Raw genomic sequence first — 24,374 nt, forward strand, 5'->3', positions numbered from 1 at the left:
AGTTTTGAATTGTAAGGGTGATCATTCTCACTAGAAACCTGATCAACAGTTATGCTCATCCAGTCAACACTCTGTAGTCTGTGTGTTCAGTCAAAGCTATCCAACTCAGTTTCCAATACTGGAGACTCACAATGAACTGCTGACAAGGAAGCCACAGGCCAAACTAAAATGAATAATAAATCGGAGGAAGTTGTGATTTGCCCAAGGGCAATTCATGGTCAGAAAGTTAAAATGTGTGGAATTAATTAATCGGTATGTATTATTCACTCAGAAAAGACAGTGACATTTGAATTGTGATAGGGACTACAGGCCCTAGTCAGGTATTGGTCCAATTGTGCTAGGCCCTGTACAAACAATGATAAAAAAGGCAGTTCCTGCCCCAATCAGCTTCAGATGCTCTGGTTGAAACCAAAACATTTAAAAGATACACTAAAGAAAATAAAAAACACAGCAAACTCCAAGAGTACCCTGCTTGGAATTCTTAGTCCAGGCTTCTGTAAGCTGACATGTAAGAAAGGATTTCCTTCTTGTTGGGTTACTCTTGCCACCAATCTATCCTATTAATCCTAGATCCAGAATACCCTTTCAAAACCTGCTCTGAATTGCAACTAGCTGGCTTCTTCCTAGGAAAGTATAGGTTGTGTCAGTGCCAACCTCTTTCTCTCCCCCAGTTGTATTTTTTTTAAATATCAGATGTAGTAGCCTACCAGCTTATATGGCAGCCCTGCCATCTCCTTCAACTTTCCTGTACAGGTAAACTTTTATTTATGTGTGCCTGAAACTAAGCATATAACATAACAGAGTATGCCTAAGAGTGCTGGAAAACATTGTTCTTCTAATTCAGCAACCCACAGAGAGTAAAAGAGATGCCCAGCTTTACATTATGATTCTTGTTTAGGAAATGTCAGTGTTAAGAACAGTCATTTAAATCACTGTTTCCCAAACTTGGGACGCCACTTGTTTAGGGAAAGCCCCGGGCAGGCTGGACTGGTTTGTTTACCTGCCGCGTCCGCAGGTCTGGCCGATCGCGGCTCCCACTGGCCACGGTTCGCTGCTTCTAGCAGCTCCCATTGGCCTGGAGCAGCGAACCGTGGCCAGTGGGAGCCGTGATTGGCTGGACCTGCAGACGCGGCAGGTAAACAAACCGGCCTGGCCCACCAGGGGATTTCCCAAAACAAACGGTGTCTCAAGTTTGGGAAACACTGATTTAAACAAACAAACAGAGACCACCCTCCACTCCCCAAACCTCCCTCACAACAAACTTTTCCACTACAAGAAAAATGTGTGTTTTTCCTTGTTCTTGCCTTTGTCCAGGTCAGTGGTCATACAGGGTTTGTCTACACTGCAGTTCGACACCAATGGCTCACTCATGTCAGCTAACTTGCGCTGCAGGGCATAAAATTGCAATGTAGATGTTCAGGCTCCAGCCAGAGCTCTGGGACCCCATAAGGGGAGAGGGTTCCAGTGCCCAGGCTGCAGCCTGAACCTAAACATCCACACTGCAGTTTTATAGCCCTCCAGCCCAAGCCCAAGTCAGCCTAGGCCAGTTATGCGTGTTTAATTGGTGTGTAGACATACCCATAAGAAGGGGTAAATTTGCATTTGTTTCATGCTCAGCTCACCGATAGAAGTCACAAGCACCTTGGAATGTCTGCTTGAGATAGAAGGACAATGTTTTGTAGCAGGACAACCAGAGACCCTGCTGTGTCCTCTACAAGACAATAGTGTTGTAGCCATTTTGGTCCCGGGACATTAAGGAGACAAAGCGGGTGAAGTAATCTCTTGTATTGGACCAATTTCTTTTGGTGAAAGAGACAAGCTTTTGGGCTACTTCGTGCTCTTCTCAGGTCTGGGAATTAATGGGTCACTTAAACTTGAATGGTCCCTTAATGTGTGTTAACTACGTATGCTAAACCAGTAGTTTTCAAACTTTTTTCATTTGTCGACTCCTAAAAAATTTCAAACGGAGGTAAGGACCCCTTTGGAAATCTTAGACATAGTCTGTGGACCCCAGACCACTATTCTCTGGTAACAACAACCTTTCATGGACCTCTTAGATGTAGTCTGCAGACTCCAAGGCTCTGCAGACCACAGGTTGAAAACCCCTCTGCTAAACAATCTGTTCTACTTTGTATTTAGCTGTGACATTGAGTACATTTCCCAGACCTGAAGAAGAGCTCTGTGTAGCTTGAAAGCTTGTCTGTCACTAATGGAAGTTACTCTACCTTGTCTCTACAAAAGAGTACACTTGCTTGAGCTGGATAGAGATGAGTCCACCTTTAATTCTGCAGGCTGTACAAGTAGGTCAGAGCCACGTGATAACAGGTATCTGTCCCAAAGGTTTAGAGGGGTTTGGTCAGGATGAACAAAGAACATACAGGGCCCAAATTCAGAAGCCAAAATCCTCAGGGACACCAGCCAGGAATGGTACAAATGTGGCTTTAAGCCACCTTCTCTCAACAAGGACCCAAGTTAACTAGGGGTTGATTTGGTCCCTGACGTTAGCTAGAGCAGTCTGGTGGCTAGGGTTCACTGGAGCACAGTGTGCTTTAGGTTTGTCTCTCCTGGCTCAGTGTGACCCCATCACTATGAGCCCCAGGATGGGTTCTGTAGCACTTAGGGGAAGGATGGTGCATTGCTTAAAGTCCTAGCCACAAGTCAGAAAACCTGGGTTCAATTCTATACTCCACCATAGGTTTCCTATATCATACTGGGCGAGCCCCTGTGCCTCAGTTCACTATCTGTAAAACAGGGATAGTGGTGGGGAGTTGTGAGGATAGATACACAAACATGGTTAGGCACTCAAATACTACAGTGATGGGGGTCATACAACTACTTAGTGTAGACAGAGCTGGCTCTGTACCAGCCAAAGGCTCCCTCATGCAGCCAGTCCTGGGCTAACCCTTTTGGGCAGTTTTACAGTCCATTTGTGCCAGACCTCTGGCCAGAATGAGGCCTTGATTACTCTGAGCCTGCACTGCATTTGGGACTGAGGAAGGTCTTTGAAGTTGTGCATACACCACTCAGGGTAGACTTGGGCCTTCAGATGGGATTTTCAAAAACCTAGCTCCACTCCTTTTAAAGGCAAGGGGAGCTTTAGCATTGACTTCAGTGGGAGCACAGTTAGACAAATATTGGATACCTTTGAAAAGTCCAGTCATGTGTCTAATTCCTAAACCATCACATAACAGAAGCCAACCTGTGGCCCTGATTCAGCAGCATCCATAAGCACACTGCTAACTTTAAATACATACCTAAATAGCTTGTTGACTCAGGGGCTAAGTGGCTACACTTTTTGTTTCATAACTTTCTGGTCTATTTCTCTCCTGGTTGTGGTGGGGCAAAACAGTAAGTAAACACTGGGTTTCTTTAACTGCTTTTTTAAAAAAGCACTTGGGTTCCTGAAATAGCTTAAAATTACTTGCTGAGGACCAGATTTGAAAAGGTATTTAGGTCCTGTACACAGGCATGGCTGTCCTGTAGTGTTCCCTGCTGACCAAGCCTGTCTTTGCTGAGGTCTGCCTCGCTTTTTCTCCTTCGCTGAGGGCCCCTTAAGAAATCCAGACATTCAAAACGCTCTCTTTCTACAGTCCAGTTTATTAGGTCCTGTACAAAGTCTTTCAAAATGGACCTCAAACCTACAGTCTTCATTCTAGTTCCAGTTGGTCCTGGACCCTCCTCCCGAAGGTCTACTATTGCTTTAAAATTCGTTTCTTTTCCTCCACTTCCAAGGTGAACACAGTGCCTCCTACTTGGGAGTCTGTCTTCCTGCTTTTCCAGTACTACTTACCTGAAGTTTAGCCTTCATCACAGGCCTTCCCCAATGATCTTTTCCTGCTGAAGACACCTTCTTACTCTGTGCAGGTATTTCCCTAGTAGTTGTCTCTTCCCTTTATAAGGCCCAGATCCCATCCCATCCTTTCAGCCCAACTGGGCAACAGGTTATCAGTTCAGGTGCACTGGACTCTGCTCCCTCTTAAAGGGGCCAGTCATCCTGTGATAGTGCCTAACTCCCTTTAATTTCACTAGGAGTTAGATGCTTAAATACCTTAAAAAAATCTGGCGCTAATATACCTCAGTAAACCAGGTTATTGTATCCAATACTGAAATAGTGCTGGGCAAAAATGTAAAGTTATTGGTGTTCGTAGTTATTTAATTAAACGTGTGTTAAATCTTGAAATGATTCTGAGTTTTATTACACTTTTTTTTCCCCTCGAGGCATAGAAGATGTGAGTAACATGATACTCAGGTGATATAAATTTACAACCCAAACCAAAAAATATTCAAAGTAAATGCCTCTTAAAACACTTCTGAGTTCTTGTGTTTAAAATGTAGTAATCTGAGACTCCCTGAAGGCCAATATAAGAGAATACATAATTAGAGTAATTTGTACATTACTGCTATAGCCTACAGGTTTTCTTTTCTGTGTCTGTCACTGTGTTGATGGATTTGTAGAAACAGAAATATGTCAGTGTCTTGTTTTTTCTTTTATTGTACATGAATGTTTGTTCATACACTGGTTTCTATTTTTACTTTTTCAGTGTGCTATTAACAATCTGGTCATGTTTAGATGCAGTGCTCAGGAATGAAAGTTCTTTCTTTCTAGGGCAGGATTTGTTCCTGCTCTGAAAACTTGTGCATGCTCTCTCTGAATCATAAGTTGGGATGGGAAGACCAAGAAGGATTGCAGAACTCCCATGGCCTGATTTTCAGAGGGGCTGACTACCTGCAGCTCCAACTGACTTCTGCTGGATTTGTGCATTTATGAAAACTGGCCATCAATTGTGGAGGGGTCTGGAAAAAGACAAAACTGGATTAGTGACAAGTATATCCAGGACTGTGTAAACCCACTGACATCCCTAGTTTGCCCCTCATATAGATGGGAAGTGAGGTAGCTGCAGAGGGAATTGCAGCCCTGAGACTTCGGAAGCAGCCAAGCTTAGCTTGTTTCCACAAGCTGGGCACAGGGACCAGGATTTGACCCTGCGGGTGAACATTACTGTACGCAGGTACATTTTCATTTATTAAAAAAAATCTTCCTTTCAACTTTTTAATTAACCCGTCAGATTCCAGCGCACCTTGCCAAAATTGTATTGCCCTGTTGAAAGAGTTACAGCATGTGGTTATTCAAGTTTCTACTGCTCCCACTTTGATGGAGATGGGAGAAGGGATCACTTTCTGTGAGCCTAAGGGAGCATGTAATGAGACAGTTGGGAGAGGTGCTTTGTGGGGACTGCTGTAGTGGAAGAGAGAAAAACACAGAGGGGAACAAAATAAAAATGTCACCAGAAACCCCAGAAGTGCAAGGGAGTTGTGGTGGTTGGGGTTTGCTTTATTTATTGCCACTGGCTATTAAAGTTATTATTTATTTGTACTACAGTAACATCCAAAATTGCTAATTAGGACCAAAGCTCCACTGTGAGACTGGTAGCTACTGTAGAAACATAAACAGACTTTTCCATGCCCTGAAAAGCTTATGTTTGAGACTATTCACAAGAATCTACCTCCAGGTACCTATAATGCCACAGTTCAGTGCATGTGCATGGTGGTCCTCTTCCCACATTATCTTGTGTCACAGAGGGCTGTGAGTATGGGTAGGAGGAAGGTTCTGTGCATACCTTCATCCTTCTCTGTGACCATGGTCATTGCTGCTGGCAGAGCAGTTCCTACCTGTTAAGCTCTGCCGGAGAGGCAGCATTCTGGACAGTGCTCTTGTGATAAGCTGATGCAATGGCACTAGGCACAAACAGGTGGAAACTTTGATTTCCCTGCTTTTAAAATGGGGGAATCTTTTATTTGTAATAGTTGTAAAGAATTTGAACTTGGCTGAAATGGGGATTCTTGCCATTCTATTTTAGGCTGAGGCCTCCACTCTTTCTTGTGCTTCCACTCCTTTCTCCATACTATTTTCAGTTGAATGTAACAGGATTTGAAACAGTCACCCTGGGTGAAAGACACGTGAATTAACTCATTAAAGGCAGCCCTCAAGACGAGCACTTGTATTGAAACCACAAAGCGCGAACTCACCGTAAGCTGGTGAAATATGGCATTCAGTGCTTGTGCTTCTCTCTCACTCTCCGGAACAAGCCGTATTACTTGATCACTGTTGGTAAGAGAACATTGAATTGAAACTTTAAGGACTTGTTTCAAAAACAGGACCCAGAAATAAATCTATCATTTACAGTCCATATTAATTTTGTCTCTTTCTAAATACTGTTAAAATAACAGGTGCATCAGAAATCTGCTTTCAAACCTGACGCTACTTAACTGTGCACTTCCCAAGTCCGAGAAGTAAGCTGCTTATAGGTGGGGATGGCAGCATCTGTTATTAAGGTTTCCCAACACTTCTCATTATAAGACCCTGTTTTCAGTTGCTTATATCTTTGCCAAACTTAAAGCATATGGGCTGAATTTTTCCATAATATGTGTCTGCTTCAGGCTGAATTTTGTAACTCTTTGAAATCCGCTTTGGACTTAACTATCTTGAGTAATTTTGTATCATCTGCAAACTTTGGCACTTCACTGTTTTCTCCTTTTTCTAGATCATTTATGAATATGTTGAACAACACTGTTCCTAGTGTAGATCTCTGGGGGACACCACTATTTACCCATCTCCATTCTGAAAATTGATAATTTATTCCTACTCTTTGTTTCCTATCTTATAACCAGTAACTGATTCACGAGAGGACCTCTGACTGCCAGATGCTGGGTCTGGACAACAGGGGATGGATCACTTGAAAATTGGATCACCAGCAACCATACACTGCACCATAGTAACTCTAACTCAGGAACCAATTCATGCAACAAACCTCGATGCCAACTCTGCCCACATATTTACACCAGCGACTCCATCACAGGACCTAACCAGATCAGCCATACCATCACCGGTTCATTCACCTGCACCTCCACCAATGTAATATATGCCAGCAATGCCCCTCTGCTATATACATCGGCCAAACTGAACAATTCCTACGTAAAAGGATAAATGGACACAAGTCAGATATTAGGAATGGCAATATACAAAAACCTGTAGGAGAACACTTCAACCTCCCTGGACACACAATAGCAGATTTAAAGGTAGCCATCCTGCAGCAAAAATACTTCAGGACCAGACTCCAAAGAGAAAGTGATGAACTTCAGTTCATTTGCAAATTTGACACCATCGGCTCAGGATTAAACAAAGACTGTGAATGGCTAGCCAACTACAAAAGCAGTTTCTTCTCCCTTGGTGTTCACACCTCAACTGCTAGAACAGGGCCTCATCCTCCCTGATTGAACTAACCTCGTTATCTCTAGACTGATTCTTGCCCACATATTTATACCTGCCTCTCAAAATTTCCACCACATGCGTCTGACGAAGTGGGTATTCACCCACGAAAGCTTATGCTCCAATACTTTTGTTAGTCTATAAGGTTCCACTCTGTCGCTTTTTTGAAAATTGTCGTGTTCTGTTCATTCCCTTTGAAACACCTAGCATTGGCCACTGTTGTAAGGCAGGACAGTGGGCTAGATGGAACACTGGTCTGACTCAGTATGGCTGTTCTTATGGGTTTTTTTCCTTTACTTCTGCATTTATCCCCTTGCCTTGTTTTTTTCCTGAGGCGTTCCAGGATCATGTCTGCTTCCTTATTATCCAGGAAGATTATGCATCAGAGTGGCCTTTGCTGAGGGCACTGTAGTTCCAAAGTAGATGTGAACCCAGATGCCTAACTGTAGTCTCTGGAGCCTTCCAGAATAGCGTATTCAGTTGGTCTCAGATGGGTCACCAGAGAGCGAGTGCTGCCTTCCGAGCATGCTCCCAACTTCTGCCCAGCTCAGTTGTCAGGGACCAACTTAGGTTTCTAAATGTGATGTACTGTTGCTAGAATACCAGGCAGGCTTGTCCCTGCTACAGGACTGCATTATCTGTATCTGTGTAAATAGTTATTTAACAGAAAAGGTGCCAGTCGAATATGTGGAGCGTGACTGGGTTTCACAGGACCAATAAGTGGTGGTGTTGTGCAGTGCAAATGGCTTTCTTTAGCTGTTCTTTACACCATCTCTTACCAGACCCCTCTTCCTTTGCGAATGACTCTTCCTCCTTTCATCTCTTCTCTCCCTTCACCATCTGTTCCTTTCAATTTATCTCTATCTCATTTCTCTTTCCATCCTTTCATTTTGGCAACATCCCTGCTGAGCATTCCTTGTACTGTGGACCCAAGCCCTGACATCCTTAATCAGGCAAAGCCCCCAGTAACTTCAAAGGGTTTGGCCCATAGTTCCACTAGTGCCAGTACTATTTAAAAAAATGAACCTGGCTCAGTTTCACTCTGCTTCTGTTGACACCACTGGCTCAGTGCTGTATGCTGGAATAGCAAAGGGGTAATCTTATACAGGGGTTCTCCTGCTTGACAGTGCTAAAAATTGGGAGGAAGAGGTGGCAGGGGTTTGGGAAAATTACCCAACATTTAACTGTCCAGACAGATAAGAGAGAAGGATATTTTACAAACTGATATGAACCTTAGAGTACTAGGAAGGCTGCACTGTATTAAGGGAAATATCTTTCCCAGCTTCACTTATTGTATTGCACTAATTCTCTTTGCTATCACTCACTTCTTTCTAAATATCAAATAGCTATTTAAAAGAGTACTGGACAGACAGGTCTACTGTGTACACAGGACAAATATTGTAGGACTTTGAGCTTCTTAAAGGTTATGTGCAGAGACTGACTAAAATCTCCACTGGCTGAATGTAAATTAAATAATAAACATTTATCGCTAGTTTCTGGAAGTACTGGGGAGAGGCAGAACATATGGAACAACAATTTCATACGTAAAATAGTTAAACCTGGATTCAGTAGTCGTTACAACTCAGAGTCAACTGATATTATTTAGGTGTGGTTTTCTTTTTCTTTAACGGACTAACATGTAGTCTAAACTGTCTTTTGGATCTGGCTCAGTCGCTATGCCATGCCTGACTTGATTAAAGACCTGCCAGAGAAAGGAATATGTCAATGGTAACATGGCTGGTTGGGACAGATTAATTGTTTGATACATTGCTGGAAAATTGCTGTGACCAGGGCTTCTCCTAGAGAGTGCAAAGAAAGCACTTTAGTGTACTTCATACTGTCAGGTTTTTATGAAATGATGGATAATTCAACCTAGCAATCCAGTTTCATTTTCGTGAATGTAAGATGCAAAGTGACAATGAATTCCTGAAAACAGTATTTTAATACCAGCTTTTATAGCCAATTAAAAAGGCTCAGTAATTCTCAAGAAGCATTCCTGCATTGTTCTTCTGTAAAAGAGCACAGGTATCAGACTCTGCAGTGCACCTAATACCTACCCATCTGTAGTGGGGCAACGACTCACCAGCACAGCGCCTCCTGCTGGTCATTTGGGAATTAGCTCTTCCAGCCCAGAGCACCCTCTACAGGCCAGTGTCTTGTCTGCCACTGGTCCCCATGTCCCTCCCGGACCACAGTGCCCCTCTCTCAGGGTTCTGCCCTCTGGGTCCTCCCATCCAGGGGAACCCCCAACCCTCTATCCCCACCTTGCCTCAGTGGCTACTGCCAGTCCCCATCTAGCCCCCACTCCCTGGGGCAGACTGCAGTCTATAAACTACTCATCATCAGCAAGGAAGGTTGGACCAGCTGCCTCTGCCTATATCTGGGCTGCCCCTCTGCAGCCCTAGTACCCTTCTGTGGGTCCTTAACTCGGCTTGCAGCCTGGGGCTTTGCTAGGCTGGAGCTCCCCAGCTGTCTCTTCCCTTCTCCAGCACTGCTCCACCCTAGGTACCCTCCTCAGCTTCCCAGGCAGCCAAGTCCTTCTCTCTCAAGGAAGTTAGAGAGAGTGTTTTCTGCTGCTTCTGGCCCACAGCCCTCTTATAAGGGCCAGCTGGGACCGGATTAAGCTGACCACAGCTGTGCTGCTTTCCCAATTAACCTAGCTTTCCCCGCTGTCGCCCTCTCCAGCGCTGCTTTATCCCCTTCAGGCAGGAGCAGGGTGATCACCCCTCTACACCATCAAAGAAAGCAGTCCTGAGGTTGAGTTTTGGCTCCAGATTCTTTGTACTAACAACAAATCAAAATACTTTCTATGCAATCACCCTTACTATAACATAATGCATTTAATGTGGGGATTCAAAAGTCTACCATGTATACCAGCCAGACAACTAACTCTATCAGCCATAGGCTGATGTGGGAGATATATGGTGGATCTATCAATAAGCTTCATAGTCAATGCCATGGTGAGATTCCCAGCATGTACCTCTAGCTGCTGAGAAGAGGGAGGTGTTCAGGGATGATTATATGAGTGTGATCTCTGGACTCTACACAGAGCTCCATCTTTCATATTGACCTCTGGAGAGTGGATGTCTGATAATATGAAAATCCTTTACCTAGTCTGGCTGTTGGAAGAGAGAAACATCTGGTTTTTTACTTCTTTGCCCTCCTGGCTGCTCTCAATCCCCTGCCTTTCTTGGGGGGAAGGAAGCTCCTCTCCCCTATGAATAGTTCCAGTGTTGACCTTAGATTTCCCAAGCAACAATAGACAGAAATTGATATGATTCTGGTCAGTTTCATGGCTGCACAAGAGCTTCAGATGAGTGAAACTGAACAGAGTGATGTTCATTACATATTTGAAAAGTCTGTGAACAAAAGAGATGCTGGAACTGTCTACCGATTCAGGAAGTTGGCAATCCATTGATTTATGTTGCAAGGTTATCTCTCGGAGGTAGCCGTGTTAGTCTTTATCCACAAAAACAACAAGGAGTCCGATGGCACCTTAAAGACTAACGGATTTATTTGGGCATAAGCTTTTGTGGGTAAAAAACCTCAGCATCTGAAGAAGTGAGGTTTTTTACCCACAAAAGCTTATGCCCAAATAAATCTGTTAGTCTGTAACATGCCACCGGACTCCTTGTTGTTTTTAAGGTTATCTCTGCAAGCACAAGGGCTAGAAACGTCTTTTTTAAACAAACAAACAAACAAACAAACAAACAAACAAACAAACAAACAAACTTATATTTTGTAGAAATTGATGGTGTAGGACCTTACACTTACCAGGACAAGTTGTCCATTTACCAGTGGGGAACAAGCGAGTGGAATTTTCAAACTATGATTTAATGGGCTGAATTGAACTTGTGTAAACACAACTGAAGGTATTTGCATACCCTTCTAAGCAAACAGCAATACATTAAATGAACTGTCTGGAAGAGACTGGTGGATGAGGAGCAGAATCCAGGCCTTTGGCTTCCCTGGAGAGTGCTCTGCTACTGAGCAAAATGAATAGCTCTGTTAGCTGATGCCAGCTCTAAACACCATTTTTCTTTTTTTTTCTCCCTCTCTAAGAACAGTACAGAAAATGATGCTCTGCTTTTGGACGACGTGGGATGTGCTCTGTATAGCAAATGTCTGCAAAGGCAGATATTTTTTTCCCCATGAAGTGAGAGCAGGGGCGGCTCCAGGCCCCAGCACACCAAGCGCCTGTTTGGGGCGGCAAGCTGCGGGGGGCGCTCTGCCGGCGCTGTGAGGGCAGCAGCCAAGCTGCCTCCAGCGGTTTGCCTGCGGAGGGTCCGCTGGTCCTGCGGCTTCGGTGGACCTCCCGCAGGCGTGCTTGCGGGAGGTCCGCTGAAGCCGCGGGACCAGCAGACCCTCCGCAGTCAAACTGCAGGAGGCTGCCTGCCTGCTGTGCTTGGGGCGGCAAAATCCCTAGAGCCGCCCCTGAGTGAGAGTAGAGTTATGTTGACCACTGGTTGCTCTTCTTTGAACAGACCAGGCAGATTCAGTGAAATAATACTGCATAATATAGACCCATGTGAAGCTTTTCTGCTGGAGAGACAGGACATTAAGATCATTTATGTCATTTCCACATTTCCTGAAGGAAAAATCTTTTTGTTGTTTTTCTGTCTAGTACCAACTCTGATCAGAGCCCCCTGCAAAACATATTTACACAGCAATACCAGTACAGTTCTTTAGATATGGTTTGAGGGACAGCATGTTATGAATCAAAAGCCTAAGGAGATATTCTAAATGAAAATAAAATCCCACTTGAAAGTATGTGTTCCTAATTGGAGAATGATAGCTTTGAAATTATTTGGTTCTTACAAAACTACTACACACAACTGGTTGTGCATGACAGGAGGTGCAAGATTGAAAGATGCATATGAAAAAATATTTACACTATGGGAGTCTCTAAGGGAATATACAGGATTCAGCTGTGATAAAATGACCAGTTGTTTCATTCCTTTTCTCCCTGTACTAAACACTTCTGCTTGACAAAATCCTAAGCAAAATTGTCTGCTATGGAATTACTTTGTATCTTTCAGTTATTGACACAAAGGGTTTCAGAAATAGATTAGGTATTAAAATAAGTACTCTATATAACACTGTAGGAGTACTCTTTTTTTAATCTTAATTTAATTTTAGTCCAAGGCCAATGCTTGGAAAAGGTTACTGGTCCTAAAAATATTGGTACTGGTCCACCAAAGTTTTTTCTAGCCCCAGCAGGTCATGAAATAGGGCCTTTAAAGTGTGTGTATCATCTAATTTAACACAATTCATGCAGTATTTTTGCTCAGCTATGTATTATCAACTGTATAAAGATTCAGAAGTGTTAGAGTATTACTGTCTTCTATACCTTTGTTTCCCAAATCCTGGGTCAGCCATACGCTAGTTCAGCCTCCTGGTATGAGTTAGAAAAGCTTGTAGACTGCTCTAAATTATGCTGATTGACAATGTCCCCAAGGAACAGTTACGGGAGCCAGGTATTGCATGGATGCCTGGCTGCTGTAGCCTACTCCTTTTCTCCTGGGTAGGTCCCTTTATGCTCCTTGCAGTGATAAGTGTGTTTCATAGCAGCCTCTCTATATCATTGGAGATTTGCTCATGAGGTGATTCTTCCATGACAATAAGAACAGGAGTACTTGTGGCACCTTAGAGACTAACCAATTTATTTGAGCATAAGCTTTTGTGGGCTACAGCCCACTTCATCAGATGCATAGAATGGAACATATAGTAAGAAGATATATATACATACAGAGAACATGAAAAAGTGGAAGTAGCCATACCAACTGTAAGAGGCTAATTAATTATGATGAGCTATTATCAGCAGGAGAAAAAAAAACTTTTGTAGTGATAATCAAGATGACCCATTTTAGACAGTTGACAAGAAGGTGTGAGGATATTTAACATGGGGAAATAGCTTCAATATGTGTAATGATTATATGCTCCATTCTGTGCATCTGATGAAGTGGGCAGAAGCCCACAAAAGCTTATGCTCAAATAAATTTGTTAGTCTCTAAGGTGCCACAAATACTCCTGTTCTTTTTGCGGATACAGACTAACATGGCTGCTACTCTGAAACCTTCCATGACAATCTATCTTGGCACTTGGGCAGCTTTATCCCTACAGTGTGAGACAAAGTGGCTGCAGCACAGCTAAAGCTTGGGACAATATTTGTACCTCCGCTGTGGTTACTTCTTACAGCTAAGGACCAGTCTGTCATTACGAGGAGTTACTGTTTCTGTGTTCAAGTTATGCCAAGCTACTCCAGTTAAGTGGAGCAGATACTGGCCTTTAACTTCCCCTACTTCTAATTCAGTATTTTCTGTATTCCACTTAATAAGGTCAGTGTAGTGCCCTTGTTAAGTGGCATGAGCAGCGACTTATAATGTTGGTAGGGCAGGGGGACCAACCCTTTCTGACCCTTTTTGGGTAGTTTCCCAATAGGGGCAGATGCTGGCCCAAATAAAGATGAGACAGTGAGCGGTGTTGTCTTGGTAACAGCGTGTATACTCTCTGTTTGTGATATAAGTTATTTAAAAAGGGAGCAAAACATATTTTTATCTTGCTACAAAGACCTCACTCATCCATAATTTTGAATGAAAATTATTTGCTTGGCTGGCATGTGGGAGGAATGCTGAGGAGGCAAAGATGTGATTTTGTGATGTTGATTAATGTAGCAGAGATGACTTCTCTGCAACGTGAATGTGTATGCCAGTTGCCCAGCATTTCCCAATTGCTATGTGTGCATGGAGGAGCGTGCCAGATTAGTGCAGATGGAAACAGGACAGAGGAGTTGATCACTGCGGGTAGGAAACATCAGGGCCCAGATATTCGCTGCCTTCTTCTTTGAACATGTGTCTGTGTCTGTGTGTAAAGCAGCAAGCAGCCCCTTAAAGGCCAACTCTCCCTTCTCCTGCATTAGGTTGTCTCAATAAAGCTAGTCACAGGAGCTGCTTACATGTATGTGGTGGTGAGGGGTTCAGCCTGCCAGCCCAACCTACTCTCTTTTTGTGGCATTCAGACCAACCTTGTGTTGGGTTGCCAACTTTCTACTTGCACAAAACCGAACACTCTTGCCCCGCCCCTACTCTGCCCCTCCTCTGAGGCCATGCCCCTACCCTATCCCTGCCCCTGCTCACTCCATTCCCCCTTCCTCTGTTGCTCGCTCTCTCCACCCTCACTCACTTGCTTATTTTCACTGGGCTGGCTCAGGGAGTTGGGGTGAGGGAAGGGGTGAGGACTCCAGCTGGGGGTGTGGGCTCCGGAGTGGGGCCAGAGAAAAGGGGTTCAGAGTGTGGGAGAGGGCTCTGGACTGAGGCAGGTGGTTGGGATGCGGGAGGGGGGTGAGGGTCTGGCTGGGGGTGCTGACTCTGGGGTGGGACTGGGGAAGAGGGGTTTGGGATGTAGGAGGGTGCTCCAGACTGGGGGTGGTGGTAGAGATGTGGAGTTTGGAGGGTGGGAGGGGGATCAGGGCTGGGGGCAGGGAGTTGGAGCACAGGAGGGGGCCGGGGTGCACACTCTGGGTTGCGCTTACCTCAAGCAGCTCCCAGAAGCAGCAGCATGTCCCCCCTCTGGCTCCTACACAGAGGTGAGGCCAAGTGGCTCTGCGCGCTGCCCCATTTGCAGGCGCCGCTCCTGCAGCTCTCATAGGCCATGGTTCCCGGCCAACAGGAGCTGCAGAACCAGTGCTTCAGGACTTTGCATAGGAAGGAGGAGAGGGTCCAGCTCCAAGATAGAGTTTAGGAGTCACCTGGGCAAGTCACATGCCCATGCATGACTCAAAGTTTTTACAGGTAGCATCCATTGTTCACATGCTACCTTGAATGACCTCAAGTAGACTTCTTCTGTGGATTGGAGCATTCCAAGATCCATTGTCCTTTAAATGTTTCTTGATAAGGTACTCAATTTAGGACCTGACCAAATTCTCTGCTAAGGTTATTTAGAAATCAAGCCAGTACATGGCCAACATTCATAACATTCATAACTTCGAATAATGATACATGCATACAAATAGGATCAATACATTCAGTAGATCATAACCTTTATGGAAATATGTTACATGGCATATGTAGCTTAAAACACATTCTAAGCATATTTCCATAAAGCCTTATGGGAGGTAACATCACAGCATGCATGGTAGGATTTTTTATTATGTTTCTTTTCTTGACTAATCCTTGGAATGCTGTGTACATGTGCACAGTAGACCTTGCTGTTCACTTCAAAGGTGCTACAAACATTGGTGGGGTGCTGTGGAGGATTTTAGCTCATTCTTTAAGCTTGTAAGGACTTCAAACTTTCTGGCAAGACTTAGGTCATGTCTACAGTGGGGTTATTTGTTGCTGGAAGAGCTACACTGATGTAACTGCACCAGGGCAAACTGTGGCTTGTACCAGTGCAGTTCACCTTGGTTTGAAACATCAGGGCCAAGTTTGCCACTGCCTCTTGGTAAAACGCTATAGAAATGTAAATGTTACCTGCTTTTGCTGTCGCCACAAAAAAAGAGGCAGAGGAGCATTTTTTGCTGTAACATAATCTCTTCTTCTACAGTTTTCAATAGTATTACACTGGTGTAAAAGTGGACCTGGGCAGTGGTGATTCACAGCCATTGCTCATTTAGGCCTCACAATGCCTTTAAGAAGAAGGCAAATATCAGGGCTCCTATACTGTATGTAGGGAAAATGAGGCTCTGCTGGATTAGTGTTTCAAACTGGCCACCTAAAAGATATGACTACTTTGGAGCCTTAACTTTCTTGTCAGTTTTGCTTATAGTAAAATGAAGTTATCACCCTGCCCTACGGCCATCTTGGCTTTCTTAGTATATTTCCTTGGGACCTCAAATCAAGCCAAATCTGTTGACAGAATATAATTTAGTACACTTAATATTGTATAAAACCATCACATTTATATTTTTCTGACAAATGTATAACGATGTATGGAGAGTTTATATTAAGGGATTAATGATATTTTTTGCAAAGATTTATAATCACCTATTCCAAACACTTTAAGATTGTCCACCTCTTGAGCTCAGTCCTCATACACGAATCTTCAGAGGTTATAAAGAAGTTGCACAAAATTACTTGGGATTGTTTTCCTGAAGCATAATCCATATACATATATACATATATTTGTATATATATATCTCCTTACTATATGTTCCAGTCTATGCATCCGATGAAGTGGGCTGTAGCCCACAAAAGCTTATGCTCAAATAAATTTGTTAGTCTCTAAGGTGCCACAAGTACTCCTGTTCTTTTTATGGATACAGACTAACACGGCTGCTACTCTGAATCCATATAATGTTATACATCCTCTGAAGCTTCATGTTTGAAAAGTGACCTCAAGAGGTGGAAGAGGACCTACAGTTTTGACAGCTCATTAGAAAACTTTTGAATGCTGTGCTTCTTTTCTACTGGGTGTTCTAGATGCGTACAGCCTGGAAATTGATATTTTCCAGGTATCATGGGTTGCCAGTAGTTTTGAAAGTATTAAAAAGGAGATGGGTGTCTCCTGCCTTACAACATTTCAGGTACAGAGTTCTGTTGTTTGGTTCTGTCAAGGTTTCTTTCCCCCACTTTGAACTTTAGAGTACAAATGTGGGGACCTGCATGAATACTTCTCAGCTGAATTACTATCTTAGATCTGGTAATACTGCCACCACCCAGAATTTCAGTGTCTGGGGCACTTTTTGTCCCCCCAAAACTTTCCCCTCCCTGGGTTGCCTTGAGAGGCTTCACCAATTCCCTGGTGAACACAGATCCAAACCCCTTGGATCTTAAAACAAGGAGGAATTAACCATCCCCTCTCCTTTCCCCCCACCAATTCCTGGTGAGTCCAGACCCAATCCCCTTGGATCTTAAAACAAGGAAAAAATCAATCAGATTCTTAATAAAGAAAGCTTTTAATTAAAGAAAGAAAGATAAAAATAATCTCTGTAAAATCAGGATGGAAAATGCTTTACAGGGTAATCAGATTCCTATAGACCTAAGGGACCTCCCCTAGCCTTAGGTTCAAAGTTACAGCAAACAGAGGTAAAAATCCTTCCAGCAAAAGAAACATTTACAAGTTGAGAAAACAAACATAAGACTAACATGCCTTGCCTGGCTAATTATTTACAAGTTTGAAACATGAGAGACTGATTCAGAAAGATTTGGAGAGCCTGGATTGATGTCCCGTCCCTCTCAGTCCCAAGAGGGAACAACAACAACACAAAAAGCACAAACAAAGACTTCCCTCCACCAAGATTTGAAAGTATCTTGTCCCCCTATTGGTCCTCTGGTCAAGTGTCAGCCAGGTTTACTGAGCTTCTTAACCCTTTACAGGTTAAAGAGACATTAACCCTTAACTATCTGTTTATGACAGGTTCCTGCATTGCTCACGTAAGATAAAATGTAAAAGCATTCTTTTCTAAATGGAAGTTGAAATTCTCCTGTAATCCCATCACTCTAGGAGTTGAGGCTTGAAGAAAAACACAAAATATTGCTAAACATGATAAAATTGAAAGAGTTGCCATTGCCAATTACCTGTCTAATTGATTTACCATAGTATGTTTCTTTAAAAGGTGCCTACATTAAAAATATCTTAAATTCTAATCAGGTAAGGTACTTTATGAGACCAGGCTGTATAATACATGAATTCTGGGGCCAAAATGTTCTTTTAAGTATTGGCGGTTTGTACAAAAATCTTGGTTTATAGAGGATGAGCTATGTTGCCTTCAATTTATATGATGCAAGGTTTTTGTATGAACTGCAAACATCTGAAGATGGGACCTTTTTAGTCCGAAAATTTGTAAATTATGTGCCACTACCCTACTCTAGTATAAAATGTATCTACCTTGCTCACTTTTCCTCAAGGACCAGTTGGCTCCCAATATCTGTGTCTTTCAAAACACCATTGGCCAGATTCTGATACCCTTTCTTACACTGGACAATAGCTTAATTTGTGTTGTTTTTGCATACACAGAGCGCATACACCCTTAAATCTTAATTACTTTTCTTTTAGAGCAAAAATAAAATCTCCATAAGAACCTAAAGGGCCCCTGATAACTCAGAAGGGGTTGTATTAAACTCAACCCAAGATAGTTGACTGTCTCTGCAGATAGCGGAGTCCTCAGAGCAGGGGTTCCCAAACCTGTTCCGCCTCTTGCACAGGGAAAGCCAGTGGCGGGCTGGGCCGGTTTGTGTACCTGCCCACGCCGCTTCCAGCAGCTCCCATTGGCCCGGAGCAGCGAACCGCGGCCAGTGGGAGCCGCGATCGGCCGAACCTGCGGAAGCGGCAGGTACACAAACCGGCCTGGACTGCCAGGGGCTTTCCCTGCACAAGTGGTGGAACAAGTTTGGGAACCGCTGCCTTAGACATAAACTGGTGCAGAACTTTGCATATCCTAATTTGGGCAAGATGTGTCTCCAGCAGGGCCAGCTCCGGGCACCAGCGGAGGAAGCACGTGCCTGGGGTGGCACATGCTAAGGAGCGGCAAAAATGGTAGAGCTGGTCCTGGTCTCCAGCCAGCTGAAGTGATGTGTGAGGAGGGGGCACATGAATCACTTGCCTTCCCCCCTCCCCCCCTCCCCAAGTTGCAGTTTGGCTTGTATTGAACATTCTCACACGGACGGAGCATGCTCAGTAACATCTGTTGAAGCTGTTGCCCTCACTCCCCTCCCCCTCCACACTATTGGCAGCTCTGGGTTGTCTCTGCTATCCAGCAATGTTGCAGCATCAGTTCTCGTAGAACTTGGTTCTGTAGGATGCCTTGTGTGCCTAAACTACATATGAGTTGTCTGACAACTAAAGGTTAGCATCATGTCACTAGTTGTTTGAAGGACATAAGGCCAGGCAGGCAGCTCAAACCTCCAAGAACTGACACTGTAATACTAAAATGTTTATTACCAGATGATATTATGACAAGGTACAACTTTAAATACAAGGCAAAATGAGAAGGAAAAAATAGGACAAATGGCCAGAGCTCATTTAAAATGCCTAATCAGTTTGGCTCAACTTACACTGATTTCCCATCTGAATGAAATATCTGGTCTAGCGATAACCACAGCTGAGCCAAGTGTATCTAATCAGACACAACCTTGTCCCTGCTGGAAGGTCAGGCTAGCAACAATAACCATAACACTGGCCCCAAATTAGACCTAAGTGACTGGTCCTTTCATGGAAAAAGATGATCATTTGTTCCATACCAGCTGTTTCCTACACCTGTTACCACCAAAACTACTAATATCTGGGATTGTCTTTCATTTCCTTGCAATAGTATACTTCATTCAGCATAAGAGATCTGGGAGCTGAATATAGATTTGCTGGGAGGCGGGGGGACCGTGTATTGGAGTTACTAATTTTCCTTCAGAAAGTTATTTTCCTAAGTAAACATCCCTTCCCTTTAGGTGGATGTCTGTGATATGGAGTGGCCCAAGTAAACCACTAATGTGACTTTATGTATAAAGAATTTTCCCTGATGAGCTACTCTACCGGTTTAGAGGCTTCTTTACAAAATATGCAACTGCTAGTCTCTTGATCTGATGGTGATGGAGTCCGTTGATCAGAAATAATCCCTGGGAGGCTCCTGAGTGGAATTTTGCCCATGAGATGAATCTTGTCTGTAAGGCAAAGCAAGAGGCCCTATAGCAGACATGCCAAAAAATGCAGAAATTGGGCTTGGTTTTGGCTTAATTGGCTTGTGAGTTGATTGTTGGCTAGTTTTTGGCTTGCTTGTTGCTTCTTTTTTTTTGATCGGCTCCTGGTAAGCAGGGGCAAGGGGCAAGCAGGGGCAAAGGGGGGAGAGATTTAGGGGCACACAGCGGGCCCACCAGACTGCACACGGGGGGGATTTAGTCAGATAGAGTGTTGGGATTTTTAGGGATTGGCTTGTTTTGGCCTTGTTTTGAAATGGGATTAGCTTGATTTTTGGCTTACTGTGAAAGTGTGGACGGGAACTCCATGCTGTTTATTTGCTAAAATGTAGATTTTTCACCTATACCCCCTTTCCTGCCAAAGAATGGCCATTGGCCTTGTTTACAACTGGCTGAGGAGTAAGTTTGCCCTTTGTCTCTGAGGAACTGGTTTGGCCCACTCTGCACACTTGGAACATATGTCTTGGAATCTTTATAACTTTTACAATGTTGCCATACAGGACAATAATGACCAACAAATAATGAGTTTTCAAATGATACCTCACAAAGCATACTTTGCACAGATTATTACAAGAGTTTGCAAGGGATGAATATAGGAATATAGTCTATCACAGGTGCATGATCAATACTAATTGCCTAGGGAAGTTGTGGAATCTCCATCTCTGGAGATATTTAAGAGTAGGTTAGATAAATGTCTATTAGGGATGGTCTAGACAGTATTTGGTCCTGCCAGGAGGGCAGGAGACTGGACTTGATGACCTCTCAAGGTCCCTTCCAGTCCTAGAGTCTATGAGTCTATAATTTGCTGGATTAGAGTCATAGGGTTTAAGGACAGAAGGGACTACCCGATGATCTAATCTGACCTCTTGTGTATCACAGGATACAGGTACCACCCGGCACCCTCACACTAAATCCAGCTAAGATTAAACCAAAGTATTACAGCCTGCAGGAGACTAGTGTTATGTGCCATACGAGAGACTGAAGTGCACCAATGCTTGAGGGCCCTGCAATGTCAGGGAAATGATTAAGTGAGATATACCCAGATAATCCTGGAAAGTGACACAGTGCAGAGGAAGGCCAAAAACTCCCAAGGGCTCTGTGAATGTGACCTGAGGGAAAATGCTTTCCTGATGCCACATATGAGAATCAGCTAGACCCTGAGCATGTGAGCAAACAATAGTCAGCCAAATATCAGAGAGCATGCTAGGTGCCACCTCAGAGCACTGGCTCATCCCCTCCGCTGTCCCATCTCCTGCCATGGCCATCTCTGATATTCATAGGAAAGATATACACACACACACAAAAACTCACAAACCAGATTCTTGGGGAGAGAGAGGAAGAAATCCCTCTTGGTCCCTGCATGTGGCCAACTGAAGCCTTGAGGCATGAGCTTTTAGGAACATAAGATATAAACTAGAAGTAAGCCCTAGGGTTGCTGAGCCCTTCCTTGTACCATCACAAGCAACCCCACCATAAAATCATATTAGTAAATTTGTTCAGCTTGCTCTTAAAACTAATTAAGTTGTTTGCCCCCACAATCGTATTGGAGTGCTGGTCCAGAATGTCACTTCTCTGATGGTTAGAAACCTTCTTCTAATTTCCAGTCTGAATTTGTTCATGGTCAGTTTATACCCATTTGTTCTTGTGCCATCATTTGTCCTTTAGCTGGTCCCTGGTGTTTATCTCTTGATGCATTTATGGAGAGTAATCATATCCTCTCTCAGCCTTCTTTTTGCTAGGCTAAAGAAGCCAAGCTCTTCCAGTCTCCTCTTATAAGGTAGGCCCTCCATTCCCCTGATCATCCTAGTAGCTCTTCTCTGCACCTGTTTGAGTTTGAATTCATCTTTCTTGAACATGGGTGACCAGAATTGTACACAGTGTTCCAGATGAGGGTCTTACCAGTGCCTTGTACAATGGCATTATTACTTCTCTATCTCTACTCAAAATGCCTTGCCTGATACATCCTAGGGTCGCATTTGCCTTTTTCATTGCTTCATCACGTTAGTGGCTCATAGTCATCCTTTGATCAACCAACACACCTATGTGTCTCTCTGCCTCTGTTGCTGCCAACTGCTGCTTCCCTAGTTTGTAGCAGAAATTCTTATTATTAGACCCTAATTGCATGACTTGCACTTTGTGCTATTGAATTTTATTCCATTTCTGTCACTTCAGTCTTCAAAGTCATCCAGATCTTCTTGCATCATATTCTGGTTCATATGCTGGCGATACCTCCCAACTTTGAATCACCAGCAAATTTCTTTAGCATACTCCTACTTTTTGTGCTAAGCTCATTAACAAAAATATAGAATAAGATTATCCGAAGACTGATCCTTGAGGAACTCCATCAGGATCTCCCTCAAGTCCAATAGTTCACCTTTCAGTCCAATCCATTGCCTTCTCCTCTTTAGCCAGTTCCTTATCCTCCTTACAATTCTTGTACTAATCCCCATCTTCTCTAGTTTAACTAATTATTTGTCTGCTTGATTTTTTAAAACTATTTTTGGAGTACACAATGCTTTTAAAGCTGCAGTACAGGTCTGTAAAACTGTCCCATGGGCAGAAGTTTTCAAAACTACTGAAAGGATTTAGAAGCTTACTTGCTATTAAAGTGAATGTGAATTGGTTGTCTAAATCCCCTAGGTGTCTTTGAAAATCTTAACCTATTTTCTCAGAAGGAGGAAAGTGAGATTGGTCAGGATCAGAACCAGAAAACAAAGAGGGAACAGTTGCACATTCTGCCTACTGCATTTACAGCTTTTTCTTTTCTTTTTCATTTTTTAAAAATTCCATTGGAAACAGTTACATGTATTCCATTACAGGGCTTGCTACTCAACCTGCAGCTCTGAAAATCTGAAAGTGAAAATGCCTTGATTAATCTTTTTCATTGTCCACGTTGAGAGAAATACATAAAGGAAAAAATAAGGAGAAGAGCTGGTTGGAAAAATTCAAATTAACCCTTTTTTTTTTTGGATTTGCCAATTCTTAAAAATCTTTTTTTTTTGCTGAGACAGTCCGATTTCGATGAAATTCCAGCACACACATACCTGGTTTCCTGCCTGCTTGGAGCCTGGGCTCCCTAGTTGGAGACTCCAGGTCATTCAGGGTCTGGGGCAGCCCAACATGTGATATCCCTTTAAAGCCCAGACAGCTTCTTCTTTGGCAGAGATTGCCAAGTTGGGTTCTATTTTTAGAGTCAATAAATGCAGCAATAGTGTATTTAAAAAGTCTTAATCTCCCACCCTCTGTGGAAGATTGGACACGACATCCCCTAGAGCCCTTCAATACCATATTGTACTGTATGTTTTCCAGGAAGAGCAGTCACAGGATAGTCACTTGAAATTGTCCCCTTCTGTTTCTGTATACTAGTTTGTACAGTTAGTAAATTTTTACTCTGAATGATTTGATCTGCTTGGTAAAATAAAATCTCTTTCAATGTTTTCACTATAGTCCTTGAGGATGATGTCTGCCCAATTCAAGGCAGAGAGGTTGGAGAGTGAAACAGCTGGGAAATTCTTAGCGCAAATGTGACAAATCTTAGAGGTAACTAGTTGCTTCTGCCTGACAGGTCATTGAGTTCCAACTTAAGGCCCCAGTCCGCAAGCTCTTATGCATGTGAGTAGTTCAGCTGAGACAATGAATACTCACGTGCATAAAAGTTTGCAGGACTGGGACCAAAGAGTCTGTATTAGTTACAGTACTTGGCACAGAAATATAAATCACTGGCAAGTATGTGTGAATGTGGGGGGAGGGGGAAGGTGTAGAAGGAATTGTGTCATACACATTAAAAGAAAGTAAACGTCATGGGTTTCACTTTAATTTGAACCTAAGAGCGATCATTAATGTCAGTTGGAAAAAAATCACAAATTTCAGCACCGTAGTTGAGACTTTGCAGTGGAATAAAGCAAAATGTTATGAAACATCATTTGTATCAAGCTCTGTGAGATGTGCTAAGCTAAGCAAACTATCCTGTCATGTCCAATTTACTGTCTGCTTCATCAGGATGATTGCGTGGCTTTTATCTCAGTGACTCACTACAAAGCATGATACATTCTATGGATAAAGGAAAAACAAGACATTTGCCTTTTCAGTTTTGCCAGAGGACAGGAATCATGAGTTTCAAAGCAGGTGAATTGCATCACAGCACTTTATATAGCAAACCTAGTTTAAGACTTGAGTATGGAAAACCTAGAGCCTAATTATACTCTGACATATCAATTTAACACCCCAGTGTGGTGCCATTGATTTCAGTTGTTACTCCTCAATCTTGTTAATGTTAAGGAAACATGAGGCCCCTTTATTTTAGTAGCATGACAAGAGAATGAGATAGGGAGGAATTACCCCTTGTTACAGATGGGGCAAACTGAGACACACACAGGTTACGTGACTTGTCTACTAATGATGTGATCTTGAGGAAGAAACTGTAGGTCTCCCTGCAAGGACTTACTCCTGAATGGACAACTCATGGTAGGAATCACTAAGGT

General features: G+C 43.3%; 1 protein-coding gene across 1 annotated transcript in view; it reads right to left on the reverse strand.

The window, feature by feature from the left end:
* Positions 1-24,374, reverse strand: part of CPA6 (carboxypeptidase A6) — a 141,461-nt gene that overhangs the window by 47,386 nt on the left and 69,701 nt on the right. Inside the window, exon 2 of the mRNA XM_050939783.1 lies at positions 6,028-6,103. Coding sequence (XP_050795740.1) covers positions 6,028-6,103 — 76 coding nt within the window. The remainder of the gene's footprint in view (positions 1-6,027; positions 6,104-24,374) is intronic.

The sequence above is a fragment of the Gopherus flavomarginatus genome, chromosome 2 (assembly GCF_025201925.1).
Source record: "Gopherus flavomarginatus isolate rGopFla2 chromosome 2, rGopFla2.mat.asm, whole genome shotgun sequence".
NCBI lineage: Eukaryota > Metazoa > Chordata > Testudines > Testudinidae > Gopherus > Gopherus flavomarginatus.